Consider the following 27,322-nt stretch of genomic DNA (forward strand, 5'->3'; position numbering starts at 1 on the left):
TTATTTTAGGAACTCTAAACATAATGTCTAAAATCTAGAACTCAAAAATATAATTTATGAAAAATAAGACATAAGCATCTAGAGATATATTTAGAGATAAAGAGACAATGATCAGAAGAAAATTGGTTTCCCAGGGGTTTGAGACTGGGGTAGGAAAGCCGGATGGCAGAGTGCCCCTCCTTACTGTGAGTGTTCTGTCACTACTCTGGATTTGTTTTTTAAAAGATGTTCATCCCAGCCAGGCGTGGTGACACACGCCTTTAATCCCAGCACTCGGGAGGCAGAGGCAGGCGGATCGCTGTGAATTCAAGGCCAGCCTGGTCTACAAAGTGAGTCCAGGATGGCCAGACTACACAGAGAAACCCTGTCTCGAAAAAGCAAAAAAAAAAAAAAAAAAAGATGTTCATCCTTATACTGAAATACAATTCAATTAAAAATAGCAGCAGAACTTAACGCTTTCCCTATGGCCTTTCATTTAAATATGATAACTCTTTTCCTGTTCACTCTAGAGAGTGAAAAGTTACTTTTTATTTCCTAATAATATTATTCATTTAATGACATAATTGCCCAATTATTTAAGTCTCATCTGAAGTGGATCTCTTTAATATCTAGTTAGTAAGGTGGGTATAAAATTCTTAAAATAAGCTCTTTAAGTTAGGAAACAGAGATTCTTTATTTAACACTTCCCACTGGTGCACTCACAGGGCATTTAACAAGTTAGAGCAGAGGTGGAGATGTGTGGAAAACCATCAAGTCACACAAGTTGTTTGATGGGACGCAGAACAGGGAATGTTTAAAGTGGCTGAAAGAGAAAAAAACAAACAAACAAACAAACAAACAAAAACAAAAACAAAAAAAACAGAATGACACTGCACCCTTTCATAGCATTTCTTTTCGTGGATTTCAAAGTCAGTAAGAAGAATTTACTCACCTAGATACACATCACTCAGGTAAACCAGAATAATATTTATTCTTTCTTAGTTTAGTAAGCAATGTGCTACTTCTTATGAGCTTTTAAGAATATTTCTAAACTATGCTTACGTAGCAATCTATGTTTAATTAAAAACCCTGGGAATACATATGCTGTTTCTTTATGTTTATTCCTGGCCAGTACACGAAAGGGAATGAGCCTCTGCCTCTAAAACCAAAAGGGATCTAGAGACACAGGTTGATACAAGACAGATACAATTTCATAGGCATCACATTTTCTCACAAACATGTTCCTCTGGTGAAAATGAAGAAAGGAAGACCTACCAGATGCAGTCACAGTAAGAACCTGCTCTCTTCAACTCTTAAAGGAGAGATAGGAGAAAACTGTTGACATATGTCGACAGACAACACTTGTTGTAGTTAACTTGCATTCTTATGAATCTAATGACTTAAAACTAGTTAGACTGATTTATCAACTCTCTCTCTCTCTCTCTCTCTCTCTCTCTCTCTCTCTTTCTCTCTCTCTCTCTCTCTCTCTCTCTCTCTCTCTCTCTCTCTCTCTCTCTCTCTCTCTTTTGAGACTGGGTTTCTCTGTGTAGCCTTGGCTGTCTTGGGCTCCCTTTGTAGACCAGGCTGGCCTCGAACTCACAATGATCCACCTGTCTCTGCCTCCTGAGTGCTGGGATTAAAGGTCTGTGCCAACCCTGCTCTGCTGGGATTAAAGGCGAGCACCACCACACCCAGCGATGTTTTATTTTTTAACATCTCAGTTATTTGAAATACATCTTGGTGTTATGTTACGTAAGTTATATAACTATTAGATACAATTTAAAAAGCAACTGTGAAAAAAACGAAAGTGCCTAATGTCACAAGTTAAAATCTCCACTTGTTTCAGCAAACTTCCTGGTTCAGTAATCACGGTGTTTGGCAACAGGAAAGAATGAAAGTCTCACTCTTCCTCGAGTATTAGGAAACCATGTTCATTTTTAGACTACTCACCCACTAGTGGTTCATCTCATAATTATCATTTAATATAGTTTTTCCAGTTAACCCTTTCTAATTACATTTCAATTTTTAAAAAATGCCTTATTGTTAAATCTAGTCAGTAACCAGCAACTGCTAACACTAATCCCCTTTCCTCTTCCCTGTGGGTGGCCTAAGGCTGAGATGAATAGACAGAGCCAATACTGAGTGTGGGCAGTGGTCCAGTGGTTAACAGTTGCCTAGACTCTTGCCTCAGCTCTTCAGGCATGACATACAACTTTTCTTTACAATATGTTTTCTTTACAACAAACTGTGCTGCATCATTTTGTAATAAAATAGCATGAGGAATGACAAAAATTAAATAAAAACATGGCCACACACACTGCCAATCTTACACCTATTTAATACTTTAGCAATTTCTAAATTACCCTGCGTGCTATGGATATAGTTCCATAGTGGAGCACTGGCCTATGGCATGCCAGGCAGTGGGTTTAATCTCCATTACCAGAAACCAAAGGAAAACAACAGACACCCTCCCCCCCCACCACCCTCACCCTCCCACCCCCTCACCGCCCCTCCCCCACCCACAGTCTACATCATCCCTTGGTAGACAGAGAATGCTCATGATGAATAGTACTTCATCCAGCTTGTACTTTGTCCCACATTCATAGTCTAGGTGAAAATCAGTCAACTTAGGAATCATTACTTCTAAATATAAATTAATGGTTCTTAACTGTAGAGACCAGGATACAATACTGTGAATTAAAAGATGTAATGGCATTAAAGCCATCATTCAATATACACTTATGGAATACTTTCTGTGTAGCAGACACTGACAGACACTAAATCTAAAGAGGCACCCAAAAGAAGGCTCAAAAATAAGGGAGAAAGGCTGGGTGGTGGTGCATGCAGAGGCAGCTGTGAGTTCGAGGCCAGCCTGGTCTACAAAGCAAGTCCAGGACAGCCAAGATAACATAAGGAAATCCTGTCTCGGGAGTTGGAGTGGGGTTGGGGGTGGGGGTGGGGTGGGGGTGGAGTGGGATGGGAGTGAGGGTTGGGGTGGGGTGGGGGGTGGGGTGAGGGTGGGGTGGGGTGGGGAATGTTACTGTATGGGAGCTATGGCTGTAGCTAATGGCCAGGTTCTTATGCAGAAGGGTGGAGGCCCTGGGTTTGCTCGCAAGATCAGTTAAGACAAAATGAGTTCTTCTCACTTTCATATGGGGAAGTAGAAAAGTGGACTGGAGAAAATTAGAGGCAGAATTTATATGATCCTTGGAGGACACTCTTGACATGGTCAGCCCATGCTTTATACTCACCAGATACTGGCTTACAGGCGTCCATTTTGTTCGTTACCTCACTTGACCTCTTTTTCTGTGCCTGCACCTCACTTCCCAGCTCCCATCTTCAGCCTCCTTCAAGTCCACCCCCTACCAAGTTTCTGAAAAGCTTTTCTCTGTAAAACTACCATGTAACAGGTCTCTAACAACTTAGATATCGACATTATGCACCCTCATGGACTAGTACAGTAACCCACAGTTGGGGCAAAGAATGGATGGGATCTGAAGAGATAGCTTAGTAGTTAAAAGCACTTTCAGGGGGCTGGAGAGATGGCTCAGTGGTTACGAGCACTGCTTGCTCTTCCAAAGGACCCAGGTTCAATTCCCAGCACCCACATGGCAGCTCACAACTGTCTGTAACTCCAAGATCTGACACTTTCACACCAATGCACATAGAGTAAAACTAAATAAAATATTTAAAAAAATAAAAGCTAATAACAAAAGCACTTTCTTGCAGAGGACCTGGGTTGGGCTTGTAGCAACCAGAATGACTCGTAACCTTCTATAATTCCAGTTCTAGGGGATCACATGCCTTCTTCTGACTTCCCCAGGCTCCAATCACATACATGGTGCACTGAATATACATAAAATAAAAGTTTTTTAAATATTAAAAGAAAAAAAGATCAAACAGAGACACACCCCGTGTGTGTGTGTGTGTGTGTGTGTGTGTGTGTGTGTGTGTGTGTGTGTGCGCGCGCGCTGAATGTAAAGAGAGAAAACAAGCGGTTGCTTTATAGTCATGGAGAACCCTCAGGTTTTATTTTCTTATCCCATGACTTGTCAAATGAGCTCATTTTTAGGGAGTGGGGGAACTCGACAGGGTCTGTGAAGATCTGGAATTTAAACTGGAGCCTCTTTCTGAAGAACTGTTATTTGTAAGGCACTATATGAAAACACTATTTAGAAATGTGCTTTCCCTGGTGCTACTTGGCCAAGAGCCAACCCCTGGCTCTACCACTTAAGATGGGCACTGTTTACTTTCTGGGAACTTTTCATGAGTGGTGGTAAATGCACAGCATTCTTTGTGTCCTATTTCAATATTTAATCACCCCATAAGTCAAGACACCAATTCTTAGGAATTACTAAATGTTTTTGCTGGACTTAAGGTCCCCCCTTTTTTTTTCTCTCTAATCTTCTGTGGAAGTCAAAAATAACGTGCTTTTTTTTTTTTTTTTTTTTTTTTTTTTCTTTTTTAAATAACAAGCCTGGTAAAATGAAAGATTCTTGCTGCACTTAACTCTTTTGCAGGCTAATGTGTACTGGGAGCCCCAGGTCTGTGGTGGTGTTTGCTTCTGCTGACTAATAAATACAGCTCATTCAGGTCTGGAACAATTTCTCTACTGTTCAGAGAGGATGTAGAGACCAAGCAAAAAGTCCAGTCTCCAAATGCTGTTATTAAACCGAAGACATTTGTTATTTTAGAAACTTTTTATTTGGAGGTACTTCCTTAGCTGAAATATTTGGAGGCCTAAGGTTTTTTGTTGTTTTGTTTTGTTTTGTTTTTGATTCCACGTAAGCAACGTGGTCACTGTTCTTTTTCAGTTGCTTATGAACATTTCCATATGAGCCCGGGGAACTGAATAATGAAAGCTCTTTTGTGTAGAGAATAATTTAGAAATTCTCATTTACCTTGGGTGAAAAATGCTGCACAACGTTTCAAACCCTCCGGGAAGTACTTGGTTGGTTTGAGACACTGAGCTGGCAATCACTGGTCAGGCAGGGTGACCGTCTTACAGGCGCATGGGGATGGCAAGACTAGCTGCGATTGGGCTCGCCGGGGCGAGTCCCCAGGCTGGTGCACCACCGTTCTTTCAAGAACTTCAAGACTGACCATTGTTAGGAGAGCATCTCTTGAAGAGTAACAGGTCGTTTTCACATCGGCTAGTAAATTAACACAGTGGAAATTTGCCTAGGAATGGGATGCTGGGCAAGGCAAAGCCAGAGTGATGGGTCTTTCTGGAAAGCCTTCATTTGGCATTTTTATCAATTTTATATATGGGAATAAGATAATGATAGATACAAGGTACCAGATATTACGTTATATGAAGTTTATTAAGTGAGCATGGGGAGAGAGGGAAAGGGGGAGGGGTACCCCAGAGACAGAGACAGGATGAGTAAGAAGGGAGAGGAGAGAGTGAGAGAGAGGGTAGAGAGAGGGAGTAAAGTAAGGAGTAGAGAGAGCGAGAGAGTGAGAGTAGAGAGGGGTCCACTTGGACCTTTTGTCCTTTTATATGGCCCTGGGCAGGGCCACGCCCCCGTGGCAGGTAAGCAATGATACTGCAGGTAGGCGGACTGAACAGGCAATCCTTTCGACGCAAGGTTTCCTTCAACGGGCGAATTCCGGGTGGCGTGCAAACACCACCTCACACGCTTCAGTTCTCGCACACGCTCGCGGCCTCTGCAGAGAGCCGGCGAAGAGACGACGTGCCCAGCCGCCCGCCCCCGCCCCCGCCCCGCGACAACCCCCAGCAGCTCCCACGCGCGGGATTCCCGCGTCCGCCGCTGCGCCCGCCTCCTCCGAGCCTCACACGCCCCGCCCCCTGCCACCTCCGCGCGTCTCATTGGCTAGGCTAGAGACATTTCCGCATCGGCGGGGGCTGGGAGGGGGGGAAGAGAAGGGGAGGGAGGTTTCTCCGGCTGGAGGGGGAGGGGAGGCGTGTGGAGAAAAGTGGGGGCTCGGGTGTCGGGAGCCACGGGGCCGCACGCTGGCGCCAGGCTCCGGGTGTCTGCGTGCGACGGGAGCGGAGAGGAGGCCGCCTCAGCCACGCTCGCGCAGCCTGCGGGACTCCATCATCCTGGGCCCACAACTCCACGGCCCTCCAAGGAAGAGGAAGGTGGGAAGTCACTCCAGGGGGAGGGCCAGGCTCCGGGCGACGACCTCCGTGTGGGGTCCCAGCCGGGAAAGGCGTGGCGGGAGGCCGAGCGCGGGGCGTGGAAGAGTGAGGGGCGGGAAGGCCGAGGGCGGGGCGGGAAGGGTCGGGCCTCCCGGTGGGTCGGGGGAGGGGGGGAGGAGGGTGGTCCTGCGGCCCGGTAGGGTGGGGTGGGGGCGCGGCGAGCTGGGCCTCCGAGTGCCCGAGTGTCGAGCCGCTGCGCGTGGGGGCGGGGAGGGGGCGGGGAGGGGGGGGGACGGGCCCCGGAGGCCTTGGCCAGCTGTCCGCCCGAGTGCGGAATTCGCAGCGCCGCCGAGTCCCCGGGCTATTTATGGGCTGGGGAGAAGGTCGCGTTGCCCCCCTTCGCCGGCCTCTCCGCCTCCGGAGCGGTGCCGGGCGCCAGCGGCTCGCAGCTGCACGGCGACAGGCCAGGGGCCTCGGGGTGCGGCCCGGGGCCTGCGGCGGTGCTGCCTTAGAGGGCGTGGAGACGGGGGGGGGGGGGGGGCGGCGAAAAAGCCACCCTAGGTCCGCCTCTTCATTGATGAAATTTAAGTTCGTGTGATTTTTACCTTTTCCGGAGTCTCCAGTCGTCCCCTGTTGGTGTCGGGATCGCTGAGTAGCCAGGAGTTCCCTCCTAAGCTGAGTCGGTCCCACCAAGTTTCGGTCTTCTGCATTTTTTTTCCCCCAAAAGACCAGTTTTGATCCTTTTATACGAATACTTCCTTAAGTAGCCAGACATCGGAGGAGAAAGAACACATCGGTTACTGCTGGGAAGGTAGAGAGACCTTCCTTAGAACGCAGCTCCTAGGAACTGGAAATTATAAGCCAGGTTATTTTAATAAAACCCTAAAATGTCGAGATTTGTACCAGGTAAGACATTTTGCTCATGGTTGCTTCATCCGAATTTGGGTACTGATAGTCTCTAGGTTGGTGGGTAGTTTGGATTTGGAAATGTTCACTTGTGATACCGTTTGCCAAACCTTTCTGGTTAAATTGATGTTTGAGTTAATTTGCCCCGCTTGGTGGGTTGGCGTTTCATATACGTGTAGTTACGCCTCTGTGCCTGCAGGGGTTAGCTTCGCCTTCCTAAAATCGGGCTTAACCGTACTCTGACTTCGCAGATAGTGACTGTGAAAACTAAAAGAGGATTTTGACTGCTGATTAATTCTTGTTCTCTTCTTATAGTTGATGATAAGTTATCTTTGTGGGACAGGGAAACCCAGGGGGCTAGGGGCAAGCAGATGGGTTTGCCAAAACTACGGAGGGAGGAAGCTGTACCGTTCTCCACTTCTCAGTGTGTACGTGGATTGGGTCTCTGAGTCAATTATTGCGAAACCAGGAGTAGTTCGTAGACACTGGAGGTCATTCCAGTTACGGAAAGGACTTTGCTGCAGGGCTGTTTGCTTTTTCCTTTTTCCTTTTTTTTTTTTTTTTTTTTAAATATGAAAAGATTGTGACTTCTTTAAATTTGAAAATCACCATCTAAATTCTGTATGTGTGTAAAGAGATACCCTTCAACTAAGCTGTGGCCTTCCCTGTATGTGTGTGTGTGTGTGTGTGTGTGTGCGCTCTACACATTGCAATGGGTGCTGCCTTAAACTTCTGTGACTAACTGTAGAATTTGCCTTTTGATATGGAAGAAACTTGTCCTTCCAGACTGTAGTGTGGGAAAGCTTCAGCCATCTTACTTAATACAGCTAGTAAAGTCTGCAACCGCACAGTGTGATTCTCAGGAGCAGCAGGCCCACCTCTCTTTCCTTCTTTCTTTTCTTTTAAAGTAGTGCTGTTAATGTCCATCGTTTGACCCTGGGAATGAAAATGCCCTACTTAGTTACTCCTCACTTTATTAACTCTTCTCAAGTTTTGCATAATAGATTAAAAGAAGCTGTCTTCATCATTAAGAAAGCAGATGGGGCCTTTAGCCTGCCTGCCTGCCTTCAGCACTAAACTCAGAAATGTCATTGTATCGTCGTGTTTGAAGTCCATGGTATGCTTTCTGTGTGGCTCGAGATGCTCATCTCTGATTTAATAAATGCCCTGTGCCCTAAGATTAGGAAGGTCACAGTATTTTGTAAGAGTAAGCTAGAGGAGAAAAGCAAAAGCTAGAGAAAGGAATTTATAGTATTTAAACTCAAAGGATTTCATGTATTTAGTGTTTTTAGGATGGTTTACAGAGTTGATGCCCATTTACAGCTTTTGCTGTTAGGGCGCTCTTCAGATTTCTGAATCCAGTATACCCAAGTGGCTGTGGACATCTGCCATTTTACTGTGCTATCCTCTTCTTAAAAGCCTGTTTTTTGGAAATACGTACACATTTTTGAAGACGTTGCACATATGTTAAAATTAAGAAGTTAACATAGTTGTATTAACAACTATAAGCTCAGTTCTGATTCCTGTTTGCATGATGCAGTCCAGACACCACATTTGATTTCTTTGTATCCACTTTTACTTGGAATAGTAGTTTTCCTTTGAAACAGGCTATTTTGCACAACAAGACGACACTCTCTCCAAATGTTTTAAATGCGATCGTGTTGTTGATCATTGCTTAATTTTTGGACTTTTAGGTATGACCCCTCTATGTGCTTGCTTTGGTTACTGTTAGAAATGATAAAGCTAATTAGCTTATCTCAGAGTTTGGATACACACATCAAATTTCAAGGGTAAGAGTTGGAAAATTATGTTTCTCTTTCTCTCTTTGACCCTCCCCCCCAGAAGTCACTGATGCTTACTCGTGCTCTGCATGTGCTGTTTCATAAGGAAAGTGTTAGCAACTGTTAGGCCAGAGTTATTTCATGGATTGCCTCACTTAAGCATCTACAGAGATACTGTAGAGCCGATGAAAGTTGAATCTTGTCCAAAGATGAGCTGGTGAGAAGTTCTAAAATTCATGAGTTGTTTACCGCGCCTGTCCTTTCCAACACCTTTTGTTGCTTTGGATAAAAAAAATTTGTAGGCATGGCCTATTCTCCAAATAGATTATCACAAAGGTAATATGTCCCTGGGGAAAATAAAATGTCTTGAGAGTAGATATTCTAAAAGAATTTGTCACAGGTGGCAAATGCCCACAACCTAAAGTGTGTGTGTGTGTGTGTGTGTGTGTGTGTGTGTGTGTGTGTACACACATATATGAAATTTTGAGACAGCCTTGGCTGTCCTGGACACACTTTGTAGGCCAGGCTGGCCTTGAACTCACAGAGATCCGCCTGCCTCTGCCTCCTGAGTGCTGGGATTAAAGGCCTGTGCCACCACTGCCTGGCTCTATACACTTTCTTAGTAGGTAAGCTCACCCTATGTTTTTGGCTGTGTGTGTGTGTGTGTGTGTGTGTGTGTGTGTGTGTGTGTGTGATACATCACATAAATAGCAAGAAAGATGATTTGACTTTTGTTACTAAAAAGTGACTTTAGACACTTGTGAATCTTAGGCTCTGCGTTTGTACAGCTTGGATATTGGACTAGGAATATAACTAGTGATGGATTCTGTCTCTGTCCCCGGCGCTGGCTGAGGCGCCGGTCAGTGCTTATGCGTCAGGGTTACTGAGAAGGTGAAGTAGGGCGCTGTGCTACAGGAATGAGCCAGGCACCCTGTGCCCAGTGACTGGTACTCTTTCCTAAAACAATGCTGGCTTTTCAGTTAGCATTGCTACCCAACATGCCAACAACAGAAACACGGACAGACAACTCTTCATTTTCGTATTCCAGATTTAATGTTTAGGTTTGCTTACTTGGAAGTTGATATATTTAAAATAAAATATTAAACCTGTACAGGAGCTGAAAGGGAGGGGATGGCAGGGCAGGGTAAAGCTTGGATACTACAGGGAGTAAATACAAGTTCATTTTTAAAGTTCAGTTAGCAACTTTTTTTTTTTTTTGAATGCTCATTGTATGCATTGCACTATATTGACTTTCCCTTACAGTAGGTACTCAGGGTTCTGTAGGTCTGGGCGTTATGAAGTGTGCATTAAGGATAATTCCTTTTGGGTGACAGAGACCGTGGCTCTGCTTCACTTGGCTGGACTCCAGATCTAACACTGGTTATCTTCTTCCTCAGCCGCTTAGACCATTAGTTAGTTGGAAATTTTCAGTTAATTCTTCGCATATCTCCCTAAGTCTGTGTTCTTCCGGAGCCGAATAATATTTCTCATAGCAAAATGCTTTAGAGCACAAAGCGTGGTACTGAGTTGCTGTACTCTCTGGCATGCCTATGAAATTGCCTAGCCCTGGCTTTCTCTGTTGCAGGGCCTCCGCTTTCTAAAGTGAACAGTACCTCTTTCTGCCTGTCACTTTTGGAGGTAGCACCATAATCAGTTGTGGTGTTTTGCTAGGTTTGTCAACAGATACCATTTGGAATTTTCCTTTTAAAACATTCTGAGAACTGTCTCTAAATTTTTGGAAGTTTATAAATGGTGAAGGGACTGATGCTTTCTAGCCAGCCAGCTAAGGCTAGGTTATATTCTTAATATTGTAATTCTAGAAGTATTTTTCACAACTTTGAATATGCTATTATCTATCTAAGCTGTGTAAAAATGTCTTTTATTCTTAAAATTGTGTTAAATAATATGTCTAATATATAATACTGTATTTCAGGGAAAGCCATATAAACACATCTGCATTGCTTAAAAGAGTATTGTGGCCTGTCAACTTTCCCATTTGTTGGAACTTTTTGACTCTTGGTGATTCCTGTTTGGTATATGGCAGCTGGTCAGCAAAGATGCCTGAGCTGATTATAACTGAAGGGGTCTCAGATGGGTGCAGGGATGAGAGGCATTCTGGGGCTTGTCAAGGCCAGCCTTTGGCCTGGTTCGTCTCAAATCATAAAACCTGTTGCTTATCATCAAAGTGATTAAGTTTTTGGTTTTCTTTTTTTTTTTTTTTAAACCCAGGAAGACTGTGGTGTGGATTTAATTCAGTAGTAGTGACCACAAAGAAATGGCTTAAGCACATACCTTAAAGCTGTGGATTAGAGTTTATTATGTTGCTAGAGGGTAGGGGTATGTGAACTTAGTTCAATTCATTCATGATTGTTAATATTTAGGAAAATTCAAAATGAAGAATTGGTTTGATAAAATTTGACTGTCCTTCATCTCTGCAGTTAAATTTCCCTTACTGGGGAAGTGTAAATATTAATGGTTATACCTCTTGGCAGCACCTTTTTAAAATTCTGAAGATACATTGGAAAGTTTCTGTAATAGATTTTTTTTAAAAATAGCAGTTGACAGAAACCATTGTATGTGTGCATGTGTTTTTTTTTTTTTTCTTCAGAGATGAGTTGTAGCCAACTTAAAATACTGGGAGAACTTTTGATATAAATATAGTTTGGCCTAATAAAAACCATGTTTTCTGTAAAAGAACAATCTACCATGGCCTCCACTTTCCATGAGGCTTCAGTTGGTAGTTTTTGTACAAATGCAGGCATTGTGAGTTCTCAGAAGTCTGGAAGGTTAGTACAAATAAATATTTGGAAGTTAACCTCTCTTGTTGGTGAAAATGAATAAAAGATGTATTAACTTCCTGTGATGCTATTTATCCCAATTTTATTTGTACAGTGGAGAAACTTGTGGTTTTATCTCTGCATTTATGCTATTGGAGGAAATTCTAACGATGCTAGACTGTGTTTGTACGGTGGTACTCAGATTTAAGATGAATGCAGAAGGGTGGCTGATTAAGCCCTTGGATAGTATGACAGTCTTTAAACACTGGTGGCTTGCTAAAGACTGTGACCCTTCTAACACAACCTATAGTTTCTTTTCTAAAATATTCAATTTGGATTTGGAGAAATAGTGTTTGAATTGTGAACATTTTAGCCTTTTATTAGATTTTCCCTGACATAGTTACAGTACTATTAGTTGAAACAGTATTTCTTAGGTCTCTAAAATTCTATCAGACACGGATTTTTCTATTAATAACTCATTAATTTCTTTGGAAGTTGGCTTACTAACCCATCACAAGAAATTAAACTGTGGTTTTTGATGGAGTAGCTTTTGTGTAATACTATAATGCTGCTTTTGAAAACTGTTTCCCAGTTCTCTTGATTGGTGATGCAGGCATCTCCTTCAGTTTGTTGTGAAGTAATTGTCTAGGGCTCCAGTTCTGCCTCTGTCAATAGTTGCCATTGTTTATTTTTCTCAGTCATGGCCAAAAGAAATTGGTTGCGCCCCCTCTATTTTGACAATTAGGATTGTTTCTGAGAACCCTGAAGAAACAAGCTATGTTGTCTTTCTTAGCTTAAACAACAAAATGTTTCATTTCCCCCCAAATGTTCCTAGATATTTTTGTTGGTTTTTCTAAGTAAATCATAAGACTTTCCTCTTCCTTTGTGATTTTTGTATCTTAAAAAACAATGTGCCAGGCGTGGTGGCACATGCCTTTAGTCCCAACACTTGGGAGGCAAAGGCAGGTGGATCTCTGTGAGTTCAAGTCCAGCCTGGTCTACAAGAGTCCAGAAAAATCAGGGCTACACAGAGAAACCCTGACTCAAAACAAAACAAAACGAAACAATGCAAACATACTCGTTGCACTCATAACTTGAAATAGACATGTTGTGCTTTCTTCCCTTTTTTCTTGCTAGTCACCAAACTGTAAACATACTGTTTTAGGGAGCAGCTTTTGAGAACAGTGCTCCTTTTCTCCTTAGCCACGAGCCAGAAAAGCAGAGTTGTTGCCATGGCAAAAGGTGATACAGTAATTTATTTGTGTTGTAGTTTGCTTAGAATTGCAAAGCTTCATGTATACAGAAAAACAGTTATATAGGTACATGCACTGCTTTAGGCTAATTCATACAAATGGTTAAAAGATTAACATTGGTAATAAACTATAGATTAACTAAATATTGTCCTGTTTTTTGCATTGCTCAGGAAACAGTAGTTAAGGAAAAGTAGAAGTGCATAACATACCGAAAGAGAATGCTCCACTGTTTAGTTTTCATGCCGCCTAATATTATAGGGTAGACAGTTGGGTTTCTAGTTTTTATATTGATTTGGTGCCATGTACCTGGCATAGTAAAGCAGATAAAAAGAACTTTACTATAAGTGGAGAGACTTTTCTCAATTTACAAGATCAGTAAGCAGGGTACCAGACAGCAAGACCTGGTTCCACTTAGGGAAATCATCCTCTCTGGGCTCATTTCTCTACCCTTAAGGTAAGGAGTGGGACTCAGTGACCTTGAAGGCCCTTCCAGGCTTACAAACGCATCAAAGTGACATATACCAAGATGCAGGGCAGGGCTATCAGGTAATTTAGGTTCCTGGTGGGTGACTTTATGTTCACTGCTTCTCCTTAACAAGTACTGTAGTTGACCCTTGCCATGACTTTTTTCTCAGCCATTAGACCTAAAAACAAAGTGATACTGTTTAACAAAGGTACTGTGAATGTTTTCCACAAGTGACATTTTCTTCTTTAATTTAGATTTTAACAACTATTCTAGACTAGAGATGTTTATTCTGTAGTGTAATGCTTAGTATGTATAAAACACTGGATTCAATTCCTAGCACTGCCAAATGAAGTGAGCTATATTGTATGAACACATGGTTAACGTTAATGTGTCTTATTTATGCAGTCTATATATTTTTACATAAAGAGAGTAATGTATGATTAGCAAGCCTCTTCAGTATTCTCACAGTAGCAATGTCAACTCTGACATCCTTTGATTTTTGTTGTCACTAACCATCTATTGTCTGGGAAAGAGCTCACAAGCAGAGTGGACAAGGGCCTGGGGACAGGAGCCCGAGCGTTTATTAAACATTGATATGGCTATTTCTCCTCTCCTCCACACCTTCCTCCTTCCCCCACCCACAAAGCTCTTTATCAAGCTATACAGTTGTGTGTCACCAGTCAGAATCAGGTTTCATGCCTAAATCATCTGGAAAGAGTTAAACCAACCTGGGCCTGGTGCCCTCTCAGAAACAACATGGCCTTGAGGTGTGGAATAGGAGACAAGAAGAACCAGGAACATGGTTGCAATAAACATTCAGACAAACAAAATATTATCGAAGCAATGCTGGCAGTGTTTGCTTATTAGAAATGCTCTATGCTCTCTCTCTCCCCAAACTGTTGAGTCAGCATGTCTGGGAGCTTGCCCAGGAATCAGTGTTTTAATTAGCTCTCCAGGTTATTTATATGTAAATTAAAGTTTTAGGAGGACTGATCTAGAAGTCACAGAGGAAGAAATTCAACCTTCATGCATTTTGTAGCTCTTTTATTAGTTTCAGCCATCCAGAAATGTACCTCAGTCTGGGTTTAAGATATGTCTGGCTCATGGTCCTGATGATCAGAAGTTAAGAGTACTTGTTGCTCTTGCAAGGATTCAGGCTTAGTTCCCAGCACTGACATGGTGCCTTGCAACTGACTGATACAATAGGAAGAGTGAGCTAATGGCAAGATGGAGTTTTAAATAAACAAATGCAGGGTTATTGGAAATGTCTCTTTGTAGTCATGAAGGGAGAGGGAGGGAGGGGGCATACAGGAAGGGAGAGAACAAAATGTCTGGGCTATATAGTGAAGGGCCTCTGGGAGAGGGGAAGCCCCACCCTGGGCTTGGGAATTCAGAGTAGAGGGCAGGGTGGGCTAGTCACACCCTGCAGCAGTTAGGGACCTAGGGATGTCTGAAACCAAATAGCCCAGCCTTTTGTTGATATCAAATGGATAAGAGGTGAAGTAATTATTCTTTGGCAAGTCTTCGGCTGTCTCCTGCTGACATTGAGGGCATCGGTATTGGGGATGGGAGAGCAGAAAAAATGGAATGTTGGCCAAGTCCAGGAAGAACAGGCTGTTTTATGTGCTGCCCAGGATCTGTGAGACCATCTGCTGCTAGGAAACTACAACCTCAGCTGGAGCAGTCTGTGAGGGTTAGGCTAGAGCACCTGAGTTCTGGATGTGGCTCTTGAGGAAACACCTGAACCTAACAGGATGTTGGGACAGATATATGTTAGGAGTAGAAGATAAAATTAAGGAGTTTAGGGAGAGAAAAATTTTCCTTGGGTACACATTTGAAATTTCCTAGGACCATGGTCTTGGCAGTTGGAGTGGGGAACGTCCCAAAACCAGGGGAGGGAAGCAGGTGGGCAGGGAAGCAGGCTTTTGATGGACAGTACTCATCTGGAGTGTGGCCTGTGGATCTGAGTTGATGTCCTGAAGCTTACAAGGTTCTCTTTAGTTTATAGAAAGAGACAGACTGGCTTGGGAGACAATTTACAGTCTGATTAATGTTAAAGCTCTGAACAGTCTTAATACAACAGTAACACAGTAGCAGGGCGATTTTTATATTACCAAACCTTAAAACACCTCAGACCCTGAAGCACTTTCTTAAATCCTCATAATTTAACAAGGCAACTGAAGCCTTGGGTTTTGCTGTTAAACTGATCTTCAAACCCATCAGAGACCTGAGAAGGATAAATTGCCATAGGAAGTATACTCCCAAACAGCCTGTGTGTCGATTAATGTAACAGAGGCTTACCCATTGGCTAGACGGCCTTCCCAGTAGGCTCCTGTGGTGTCGATGGCTTCATTGTGGGCACAGGTCCTAGGGCAGCATCAGTCTTCAGCTGCCAGGCCTGGCAAGTATGGGAGCCTTTCTGTGGAGAAGGAATGACTTGAGAGAATGACTGACTTTATTTTGTCTAGGAAAAATGGGGCAGTCAACTCTCTGGGTGTCCTGTTTGGCCATAGTTGAGTCAGAGCTTTAGCAGTGGGCAAGGCATTAGGGCAGGTCTGCCCCAGTATCACAGTCCAGGTAGAGTCTTCTGTAGTAGTGCCCAAATCTTCTTGAAGGCCTTGGGGTCACCACTAGAAGCTGGGGTCTCTGTCATAGTAAGCTTTTTAATTAAACATTTAAATGCTGTATTCTTCAGATTCTCTGACAGGTTTAAGGACCATAATCTATTAAGTATAGCTGAGCTAAACAAACATTGCTTGTTTTTAGTTACCCATCTTAGACTTAACCTTGAAAACATAAAACAAGAGACTAGGTAAAGGTTAGTCCCGTAATTAATTGCATCAGTTCTTAGCATGACTTCAAATACATTTCTAAACTAATATCAAAGCAAAACTTTCAATACAGTTCACAGACAAACCCTGCTGATTCTACCACACTGCACCATTGCAGACCAAACAGTCACTACTCTGCCAAAACAAAGATGTCAGCCAGTCATGTGACTGCCCTTAGTCAAGATGGTGGTGAAGCCATGGCTCCACCCTCTTTATTCAAAATCAACATGGCAACCAGCCACATGTTGTTAGAGGCCTGGGCTGTTAATTTAACAACAGCCATCAGTGTTGCTGCTGCTGGTGCTACCACCTCTGCTGCATTGGAGACATGAGGGAGGTTGGGTAGAGGCTAGGCAGCACCTGGAGCTGCATGTGGAGAGCCACTGCTGTCAGCGTAGAGCAAGTATGGATGGGAGAGAGGTGGGATACAAGAGGGAAGGTGTTATGTGTGCAGAAAGCAGCTGCAGGATGTCAGGGATGGGGAGGAATTCTGTTAAAAAGCCTGGACAGATGCAGTTGGAAAAATTCTTGCAGACACCCAGCAGCACCCATCTTAGCAGCTTTTGTTGGAATCCCAAGAATATGGAAGTGGCATCTCAATTCCATATTCTGGGATTGGTTTTGGTAGGGTTAACCTATGATCAGATGTCTCTGAAACTAAGACTACCCCAGAACAAAGTTCTGGACAGACTGGCTCTGGTGTGGCCATATCTCAGTAGAGCAAGTCCGAGGGGCCCTGGACCCTGGAAGAGGCACTTAGGACCTTTGGGCATCAGCTGGGCGGATGGTTCATTCGTCAAGTCCAAAATTGCATCAGACACAGAAGGAGGCAGCTGGAGAGAAGCAGTCCCCACATGGCCCTGGGTCACTGGGCTGAGTAGTCACCTTCTCAAGGGTTTAAAGATGGTCGATTAGAGCAGGTGGAGAAAGATGAGGTGAAGGGAGTGGTCCCATAAGCCCTGCTTGGCCTGGCCTGCTGGACTGGGTAGGGATCAACTTCCTGAGTCAAGGTACCAAATGATTGAAATAAGGAATGAGCTAATGGCAAGACAAAGTTATATATGAAAAAAAAAAAAAAAAAATGCAGGTTTACTGGAAGTGTTTCTCCGCCGCCATGCAATGGGAGAGAGGAAGGGGTGCACAGAGAAAAGAGAAGAGGAGGGGAGCCAAACTGTCTGGGTTACATAGTGAAGGGCCTCTGTGAGAGGGGAGGCCTGCCCCTGGGTTAGGGAATTCAGGGTAGAAGGCAGGGGATGTGCCAGTTACACCCCGCAGCAGGTGGGAACCTAGGGATGCCTAAAACCAAACAACCACCGTCTGTGACTCCTGTTCCAGGGAATCTGATGCAATCTTCTGGCCTCACAGGCATGTACATTGTACATACATTCAGGAAAAATACTCATACACATAAAATGAATGTTTAAACATGTTTTTAATATAAGAAAAAAATAAGTTCCTAGATAATGAACTTGTGTTTACTTCAGTAGATGTGAAAACCCCATCAAATAAGGAAGTGCTGGGGATCAGTTCATATCTCTTGGCATCACAGGATTAGAGTGGTAGGCAGATTGGTTAGAAGGCCATTGTCCTGAACAGAAGAACGGAATGCTAGGGGAAATTAAAGTAGTATTGAAAACAGAAAAAGAATGGAATTGTAGTGATCCAAATAAACAGTTTTGTAATTGGATTGAATGTAATGTGAGGGCAAAGGTAGGAAGAGCCAACCTTGTGACTGTGGCTTTAGTCTGGATGATAAAAAAAAAAGTGAATGTTGTAGGGGACAAGATGGGTGAGAAGAGTACCTTGGTTTGGAGAGTGATTTCTGTTTTAGACAAAACAAAGTTGAGTTCTAGGTAACCTGAGTGTCCGGGTGTAAGATTTAGAAAGTAGGGGAGAAGGTAAGTGTGGAGCTGGTGGTGGTGGGATCTGCATGAGAGCTGCCAATCAGAAGAGCGTAAGAGACGGCTCACGGGGTAAAGGTGCTTGACACCAAGCCTGAGGACCCACAGAGCAGAGAGAAGAGGGTCCGCACATCGCTGCCTTATTTCATCCTCCAACATCCACGTGAGAGCTCTTATATTTGTTACCAATAGTAAGATTGGTGAGGGAATAGATGAAGAGAAAGAAAATTCTGGAGACAGTCTTTAAGGAACTCAGTAGGAGAAAGGAGGAGCTGGTTGTGGAAACGGACATCATCACAAGGAAAAGCAAAGACTCTGATACTTCTGGGTAACAGAGTCCAAAGGAGAGCTTGTTTTGGAAGTGTTTTCACAAAGGAATTTGAAGGGCAGCAGGGAACCTGAGTAGCTTGAATTGATAGGTGGAGTCAGTATATACTTCGACTTCGTTCGTAGTTATTTCCACGTGTGATTACATTTTGGGATTTTTATGTTACTGTTTTTAAATCCCTTTAATATGAATTCTTGGGAGTAAAGGCAGATAGAACTCTGAGTTCTAGGCCATAGTGAGTTCCGGGATTGTCAGGGCTGTGCAGAGAGAGGCTGTCAATAAAAGAAAAAAATACATAGATAGTCTGACTTGACTGTGAGTATCTGTGGGGTCTGAGGGAGGGGAGACTGCTGAGGTGGAGGCAGTAGTGAAGTGGGCAGGGATGGTGGTTCTGCACCTTTTGCTGTTCGTGTTTCCTGGTGTCTATAGCCTTTGCATTGTGAAGTTAGCTTTGCACTTCCGAATGTGAAGTTACTTTGTACTACCATTTAGAATGTCATAGAGGGCATGTCTTGTATTCCTTTTACTTGCTGAGTTAAGAGATAAAAGCAGTTACTATATTGAGTGCCTTCTGCCTTACGCTGGGGGAGGGGTGGGTTCTGAAAGTCCTGTAATGTCAGCCTCTCCCCCACATCCTGTCTGCCTTCTCGTTCACTTGAATAGCAAAAAGTTCACAATGTTGAAATTTTAATTCTTGTGAATGAGAAAGAACCAGATTATAGCAGGAGGTGGGGCCACGGAACACAATTACTGCTAGGTCTGTATGACATATGCCAAAATACAATGAAACCAAACAGATAATTCTAGTAAGCGCAGCTGTTCTTTTAGTTGGCTAGTTAGACTTTGGAGGAGAGTGGTATTTTAATTCCAAAAATTAAAGCCAGACGAGAGGAAAATGAACAGGGTGTGTTGATTTACTTGGTGGCATGGAGCTCAGGACGGGGAAAGCTTGTTTTATAGGCCCAGATTCACCTCCTCAGTGACCCCGAGGAGTCATCTCACTGCCTCAGGTTCCTCATCCAGAAACTGAGGCAAGTAGAAGGGTAGATGAATCTCTCTCGAATCTTGAAGAATGTTCGGTTTATGACCATGGAAATGAAGTGTTTGCCTCCTAATTTACTTTCCATCTGAAGTAATGGAGGATCAGTTCTGTTTGCTAGGAAGTGGGCCGGGAGGAAGCCATTTTTTTGAGGTTGAAAATCTTGCATTATTCAAGGGATTCTTTAGTTGACCTTTCCTTAGAAACACGGTTGCCATCGCCAGAAGTGTAATTTGAGAACGTTTAATCCAAGAAAAGTTCTGCAATTTGTACTTTACCTTCCAGAAATTCAGGCCTTCCTAAAAAGACAATTGAACTAATTGCAAAGAAAAATGGCTCTTAGCTCTGTGCCTTCTAGTCTTCGCTGAAGCATGTGAGATTACTGTTCTTGTTGGACCATCTACCCTTCCATCCTTTTAATTTAATATTTTAAGAAGATCTCACTATACAATTCAGTCTGGCTTCAAACTTGCACTCCCCGTGCCTCGTCTTTTGAGTGCTGGGCTGCGTGTGTGCCATCATCACAGCTGTTTCTGAACACTCTTTACTTCTTAGAAGCCCGTCTAAAGTGACGCAGCATCTAGGTTCCCAATCCTTACTGCTTGTTGATTGATTTTCAGGTATTTTCTCCATAACTGGAGGAAATTTAGACCAACCCTCTTTAAAAAAATAACGAAAACAAACAGCTTGTTCCCTGCTTTTCGACCACTATGATTTGTTTACTTTTCTGGTTCATCATACCAAAACTGTTTTCAACTCTTCCCGGTTTATTTACTAAAGACAATTCTGTCTCCAAGAGAATAAAGATTTTTTTCCCTTGAGGATTAGTTCCAAAGGCCCACCCCAGCCTATTTATACTTTTAACTTGAATGACAGTTTGGAGGTGGGAAGGGCATTGAGACTATCCGTCTGTCTCTGCCTCCCAAGTGCTGGGGTGGAAGGAGTGCCTACCACATCCAGCAAAACTTGTGAGGTGGGTTTGTTTGCTTTGTTTTAGACTAGGGATTGAATCACACTCTGCTGCTGAACTACACCTACCAGAATGGCAATTTAAAACAAAAAAGCCAAAGCTGTTCATACAAGCAACCCTCTTCTCCGAACCCCCTCTCTATCTGGATACCCCTTCTTTTTTTCTCCCATCACCTCAGCTTTTTAAGAAAGAGGAATAGTTGCCTTAAAGGGCTCAGAAATGCTCATAGCATGGAATAACATTTCAGTACCTTTGTGTCTTAATTATAGTGGAAAGCTGCTCATACCCAGAAGACTGGATATGAGTAAGACCCGGAATGTCTGGAATACAAGCCAGTGCTTCTGGTCATTTTGGGGCTGTGCTCAGATGCTCCCAGGGAAACCTGGGCTGGGGAGCAGAAAACTGGAGGGAGGATGCACTAACCATCTGTCTTTTTGTGGACTCTAAAATGGGCGAGAGGGCTGTTTCTCTCTACTCTAAAGGCCCTGGTACTTGTCTCTACGGAGTATATCTTAAATTGATATGCCATGATGCAACATCAAAGATTAAAAATCATTACTTTTGAGAAAGCTTTTTTATTTTATACTTTCTGGCCCCAAATATTAGCTTGGTGAAGGAACATTTTGGTTGAAGTATAAAAGCTTAACCTCAGATACCGTCCTACAAGTAGACCTATTGTGTAGAAGTGCAGGGGGTGCTTTCAAGTGCCTGATGTACAGGCCTCTGCTGCTCTCCACCAAGACTGGGGACTGTACAGGGAATGCCACGGTCTGTAGGACACACTAGAAGTAGAGTTTCATGCAATATATCAATTTCCCTGCTTTTAGCACTCCCCTTGGAAACAACAATACTTGGTTGTGCTCTCAGGGGCAATTAAAATTCATGTTCCCTTAAGAAAAACTAGAAAGCTTTGTTGGGGAGCCCCCAAACATCACCAGCCGACTGGTACATATAGGCGCATCTAAGTCTGTTTCCTGACTATGTTCTCTTTGTTTTATGGGAACTTCCAAAAAACCAGATTTTTCTCCTTCTTGTCCTAGCAGGCCTTCCTGCTACATTTCCAAATGGGTAAAAAATTTTCTTACTCTAGGCCTACTTTTTTTTTTTTTTTTTTACTGCTGAGAGATTATCCCTAAAACTTACAAAAGAACTATAGTAGCCTAAGAACTTCCAATAATACAAAATTTAGATGTTGAGCCCTGCCTTCTCAGTGTTAAACAGCTGAAACCACTCTCAACACAACCACTTTAGAATTTCCTGTAGTAGTTGAGTGAAACACTGTGGCCACTTAAATTAGAATCCCAACAAACAGTAGCATTCAAAATATCTAGATAAGCTCACTCATTGTCATGGTGTATGATAAATACAGCTGTTATTAAGTCTCAAGATAATAACTAGTATATATTTTAAGGTAAATTTTAACATAATATTAAATGACAACCATTGCCTATCTACCTATGATCTCATCTTTCAAAAACTGGCTTTTCAAGTTTCTTATCACTTAAGCTTTAAGAACAGAAGAAAGGGTCACGTAAAAACCGATCTGTTGGTTCCTGCTTAGCCTTCTTAAAACTTTAAACACTCAGGCTAGGTTCTATGTTTAAAGAATAAAAACTCATGTTTTTTTTAAAAAAAGTATCTTTAAACTACAGATTGAGATTAAGGATAGCTATAAAAGATGATATGATCACAGTCTAATTTATACTTACAAATGATATAAAATCTTTGCTATTTTTTAAAAAAATCTCTTTGTATCTGGCTAGTAGGGTGTGTCCATGTGCTTGCAATTTTGTAATGTTTACATACTACCAGATTGCCCAAAATTAAGTAGTCATGTTAATTAAGACTGTCAACTTAGTCCATTCTCATTTTAACTAATGATGTAAAATTTTAAAACAAAAAATAGATATACAGTCTGAGTTGAAATGTTATTTGGTTGATCGTTCTCTCAGCTCTCATTCTGCATGCAGTCTACAGAAGACTCTTGCTCTAAGGGCATGATGGCTTCTGCTCCAGTGGCAGCTTCTCACAGGTGCCTGCCCTCATCTGGGAGACGAGGAGCTAGGCTCTGCTATTCTTAAAATTAAAATAGAGAAAGTTACTTAGCCCTATGCTTTCAGCTTTCTTTCTTTCTGTCTGTCTTCCTTCCTTTCTTTCTTTCTATCTATCTATCTATCTATCTTGGTTTTTCCTGAGACAGGGTCTCTGTGTAGCCCTGACTGTCCTTGAACTAACAGAGTTCCACGCCTCTGCCTCCCAAGTTCTGGGATTCAAGGTGTGTGTGACAACTGCCCAGCTGCTTTCAAATACTATATCTAAAAAAGATTTTAAGTTTTATCAAAATAATTGTAATAGTTTATACTAAGTGTGTTAGGCTTCTAATTAAGAATTTGAGTCTTGGGGCTGGAGAGATGGCTCAGAGGTTAAGAGCACTGACTGCTCCTCCAGAGGTCCTGAGTTCAATTCCCATCAACCACATGGTGGCTCATAACCATCTGTAATGTGATTTGATGTCCTCTTCTGGACTGTAAATGTACATGCAGGCAGAGAACTGTATATATAATAATAAATAAATCTTTTTTTTTTTTAATTGAGTCCTAAGTCTGGTTTACTTAAAAAATGTTTTTGTTGAGCTCTGTTATACAACAACTAAAATTTAAAGCAAGGTTTGTTTTTCAATACTTGATAACTGATCTTCTAGGTCTTTAGCAACCATCCTTGAAAACTTACACTAATGTAAACACGGAGACTAAAGGAGCAGCCAGTATTTTAACCCTCATTCCTAGCTCATCTGAGTTCTATGGGATGATGGGACACTTGTTGCCTACAGCTCTGGTGACTCATCTGTCCTCTTGATCCAGAGATTTGTACAGGGAAAATGTCTCCATTACTTCCAAGGGAAACCACATAGACAGCAAGGCCGTTACCCATACCAGCAGATAACATAGATAATAAAGAAAAACTAAAGGAGCTAAGGGCTCCTCCCAAGTCTCAAGTAACCCCTGTGGACCAGACCCTTGCTTGGCCTTAACAATAAAAAAAGATAAAGTAATTTGGTGGCTATTTAAATTTGGTTATAAATACCCAACAGAAAAGTAGAAACAAAAATTAAAATTATTGGTAATAATACAAAAACTAGACTTTAAAAGAGGCAGTAGTTCAGGTCTAATATAGGCCTTCCCATTAAATCCTGTATGTGGGCCACTAGCATTCCAGATAACATTGGCTGTAGCTGTAAGACAAAGATAAATTCTAGTTATATGAATCTATTTAGATAGATTTTTTTTTAAAGAGTGAGTGATTTTTAGTCACTGGTTTTGTTTGTTTGTTTGTTTGTTCTTGCTTTTCAAGACAGGATACAGGGCTCTCTGTGTAACAGAGCTGTGGCTGTCCCAGACTGTTTTGTAGACCAGGATGGCCTGGAACTCTCAGAGATCAGTCTGTCTCTGCCTCCTGAGTGCTGGGATTAAAGGTGGCCCGAGACTAGGCTACCACGCCAGGCTCCACTGATGATCTTTTATCACTTACTCACTGATAAGCCACTTTTTAAGGCTTCTTTGTGTATTAGGGTTCTCTAGAGGAACAGACTGGTAGAATGAGCATATGCTGTTGGATAAGGATATATTCTCAATGTAATATATGTGGGGTCTATTAGAATGGCTTACAGCCTGTGGTCCAGCTAGTCCAACAGTGGCTGTATCCCAGTGGGAAGTTGAAGAGTCCAGTAGTTGTTCAGCCCCTGATATTGGGTGGTTCAGCTGGTCTTCAGTAGACCCTGGGATCCCAAAGAAGTAGGTTCTAATGCCAGTGGATAAACGTGATGGTGAGAGTAAGGGCAAGAGGGCAGAGAGCGTGCCCTTTATGTAGGCTGCCGGGGGAGGTGTGCTGCAGATTAAAGGTGGATCAGAGATCCAGATCGCAGGTGGTTCCTCACTTCAAACGATGTAATTAAGCAAAATCCATCACAGGCAGGTAGGTGTGCCTGGTCACTGGTTTTAGTTAAACCAGCTGTTGTCAAGTGGCCACTCTTTCTTTAGCATACTTCCATTTTGTTAAAAAGCAAAGGCCAACAAGTCCTCAGACTCTGGCCCATCTTCACCTTGACTACTCTGGAAATAACAAAATTCTTGCATTTTCTTGTTGCTGACTGATTTTAATCAGTGGCTTTATATTTTTTATTTAAGATCTTAGCAAAGCTATGTCTCAAAATGGTGCTTCCCAGTTCCAAGAAGTCATTCTCCAAGAACTAGAATTATCTGTGAAGAAAGAACTGGAAAAAATACTCACCACAGCGACCTCACATGAGTTTGAGGTAAGGACTCATTGTGTGTCAAATGCTTAATTGCTGCCAGTGGTGATTCTCTAGTCTGAAATAAACAGGGGCTGTAACAGCAAAAAGTTAGCATTGTAGAACATCTGCTCAGAGTGAAACTACTGTCTTTGTTTGTTTTTCAAGCTGAGGAAATTTCCCAACTCTCCAAAAGAGTATGGACAGGATTATACTTTATTTTTTTGTCTTAATATCATTGGGCAGAGAAATGGTTATTGTGTTTAGTGGGATCTGTAAGGATTAGTCTCCAGCCTTTTGCTCATCGCCAATTCCAGCAGAACTGTGCTACTATGACAGCTCTCATGGGTCTCGAGAATTGAGAAGCTTTTCTGTTAGCAAATCATCTTTTATTTTTCAATTCAATTTGTACATACATTTTTGGGGTGAGTTTTGCTTTATTCTCTTTTTGTTCTTTTGGTGACAATTTATTTGCACTCAGGAGCAGTGAAACCCACTAGCCTGCACTAGAGAGCATGATGAAGCCCACGGGAGCCAAGTGCTGTCCAGGCTGCATGGCAGCCGACAGGCGCGTGACAAGGAGCAGTGTGGCTTAGATGTTAAAGGCTGCACTAAATGTACTTCCTTTTAGCTTTTCTACTTCAGTTCCAAACAGGCCTTTAAAAACTGGCCGTACTCTATGTTCTAATAGTGTAAGAATTTCATTTAGGTATTTTTGATGTATAGCTTGTATCTAGTTTTACCATGTATTAAACATGCTGCTGTTTTATAACAACTGCTTCTATTTTCATAGCACACTAAAAAAGATCTTGATGGATTTCGGAAGCTGTTTCATAGATTTTTGCAAGAAAAGGGACCTTCTGTAGACTGGGGTAAAATCCAGAGGCCTCCAGAAGATTCGGTAAGTTTTAGGTGAAGTGTAAGAAAATTCAAGGTAATTTGGGATTTCGGTTTAACTTTGTAGGTGGGTTGTGAGGACTTAACAGAATCATCCAAGCAAACATGTTGCTTTAGGTCTGTAGCTCTTCCTGCTAGATGTGGCGGTAGCAGCCGTCAGCTATTTTTCTTTCTTTTGGACTTTTAGCCCCGCAGAAGACTTCTCAAAGTCTGATCCTTCTTGCAGTACTATTCCATTTTCAACACGTCATTAGTTTACAGTCTGCTTTAGAACAGAACACACCACAAGAGTTCCGTGTTGTTCTCTCTTCCAACTGTCAGGCTCCTGACTGCCTGGAACACCGTCCAGGCCCCGCCCAGGCGCTGCTCCAGCTCTCTCCCTGCTTCCCATCCATCTCTGTAACCTGCCTGCCTTCTGCCGGCAGCCTAGGCAGCCTAGCGCTCACCTCTCTTTACTCCCAGGCTGTTAGATTTCTGCATGTAGTATTTTCTTTAAAGGTTTGGGGTCTTCACCTATCAATCCTGTGTGTTCTTGGAGATGCAGTCCCGATGCCTGCACCTGTTGTTGAGGCTAGCAGAAAGGCCACTGAGGGGGGTAGAGGGAGTATTAGATGTTTAAATCTGAGCTCGACTCCTCTGTCCTATGTAAAATGAGAGCAGTGCCAGGTGTTTTGTGTACTTCGCAGGTTGTTGTGAAGCTTTGTTAAGACAATATGTGTAAAAATAGATTATCTTACCCTGAAGCATTATGTACAATTGATGTTTTTGCCATGTGTGGTGTTCAATTCTTATGTGTCTATAATCTTGCTTAATAAACAGTGTTAAAATACAATTCCACACAGGCTAACTCAAGTCTGGTCCCAGGATACCAAAGTTTTCTGGGACTTGGACCCACTCACCCCAGTTAGCTGTCGCAGTTTAAGCTAACAGAGTCAACCTTAGACTTTCTTTTTTCTTAGTCAACCTTAGACTTTTCTTTTTTCTTAATGAGAAAGTCATAATAAGTTCTTGCTTAGGAATGCTCTTACTCCCACATGTAGAAAAGCTCTTAATTTTTTAAAATTTATAAATTACATGTTTGTTAAAAGAGAGAAAACAAATAAAATCTCTCATTAGTCATCTGGAACATACCCTCTTATCTGTAACGCTGGAGTTAAAATTCTCCTTGCTGTGTTGGTGAGGTGTCTCAGCAGGAAAGAAGCAATGCTCGGCCATGCAGGTCTGAAGACCCGAGTTCAGGTCCTAGAACCAATGGTGGAAGGAGTGAACCCTGAAAGTTGTCCTGACCTCTACACGTGTTTAATGTATGTGTGTGTGCACATGCACACACACACACACACACACACACACACACAAATAATAATAAATTTTAAAATCTCTCCTTTCTAGAATGTCAATTAGAGTGAAGGGTCCCTAATTTTGGTCTTTGTTTTATTTGTCCCTGGCACATTAATTATTATGACTTACTTCTTTGTAGTTAAGTAGCAGAATTAATATTTTCTTTCCCAAAGAAAACAATTGTTCTGGATAGGTATGTTCTTTTAATAAGAACTAAACATAGATTCATCCAGTTTTTAAACATATTTGGAACAGACCTAACTTTAAATACTTAGAATTTTTGCCTTGGAATTATTCCTAACTGAATTGCCTCAGTTGATTCCTGTGAGTGGCTCCAGCAGCAGACGTAGGCCATGCACTAGTTGATGTGCAGCAGCCCGTGTGCAGGGCTTGGCCCTTGCAGGTGGGTTCCAGGACTTTGCTGGGGTTCAAAACACTCACTGGCTGGTTAACGTTGAAGGG

The 27,322-nt window shown here is 42.5% G+C and overlaps 1 protein-coding gene across 2 annotated transcripts in view; it reads left to right on the forward strand.

Annotated features, from left to right (window-relative positions):
- Nucleotides 1-5,917: 5,917 nt before the first annotated feature.
- Ugp2 (UDP-glucose pyrophosphorylase 2) overlaps nucleotides 5,918-27,322 on the forward strand; it is a 49,496-nt gene continuing 28,091 nt past the window's right edge. The window contains exons 1-3 of one of the 2 annotated variants that reach the window (XM_051165350.1): nucleotides 5,918-6,085; nucleotides 24,522-24,649; nucleotides 25,419-25,526. In XM_051165350.1, coding sequence (XP_051021307.1) covers nucleotides 24,536-24,649; nucleotides 25,419-25,526 — 222 coding nt within the window. In that variant the 5' untranslated portion in view covers nucleotides 5,918-6,085; nucleotides 24,522-24,535. Of the gene's footprint in view, nucleotides 6,086-6,627; nucleotides 6,992-24,521; nucleotides 24,650-25,418; nucleotides 25,527-27,322 lie in introns of those variants that run through there. The other variant, XM_051165349.1, reaches the window with a different exon arrangement.

The sequence above is a fragment of the Acomys russatus genome, chromosome 22, assembly GCF_903995435.1.
Source record: "Acomys russatus chromosome 22, mAcoRus1.1, whole genome shotgun sequence".
Classification (NCBI taxonomy): Eukaryota; Metazoa; Chordata; class Mammalia; order Rodentia; family Muridae; genus Acomys; species Acomys russatus.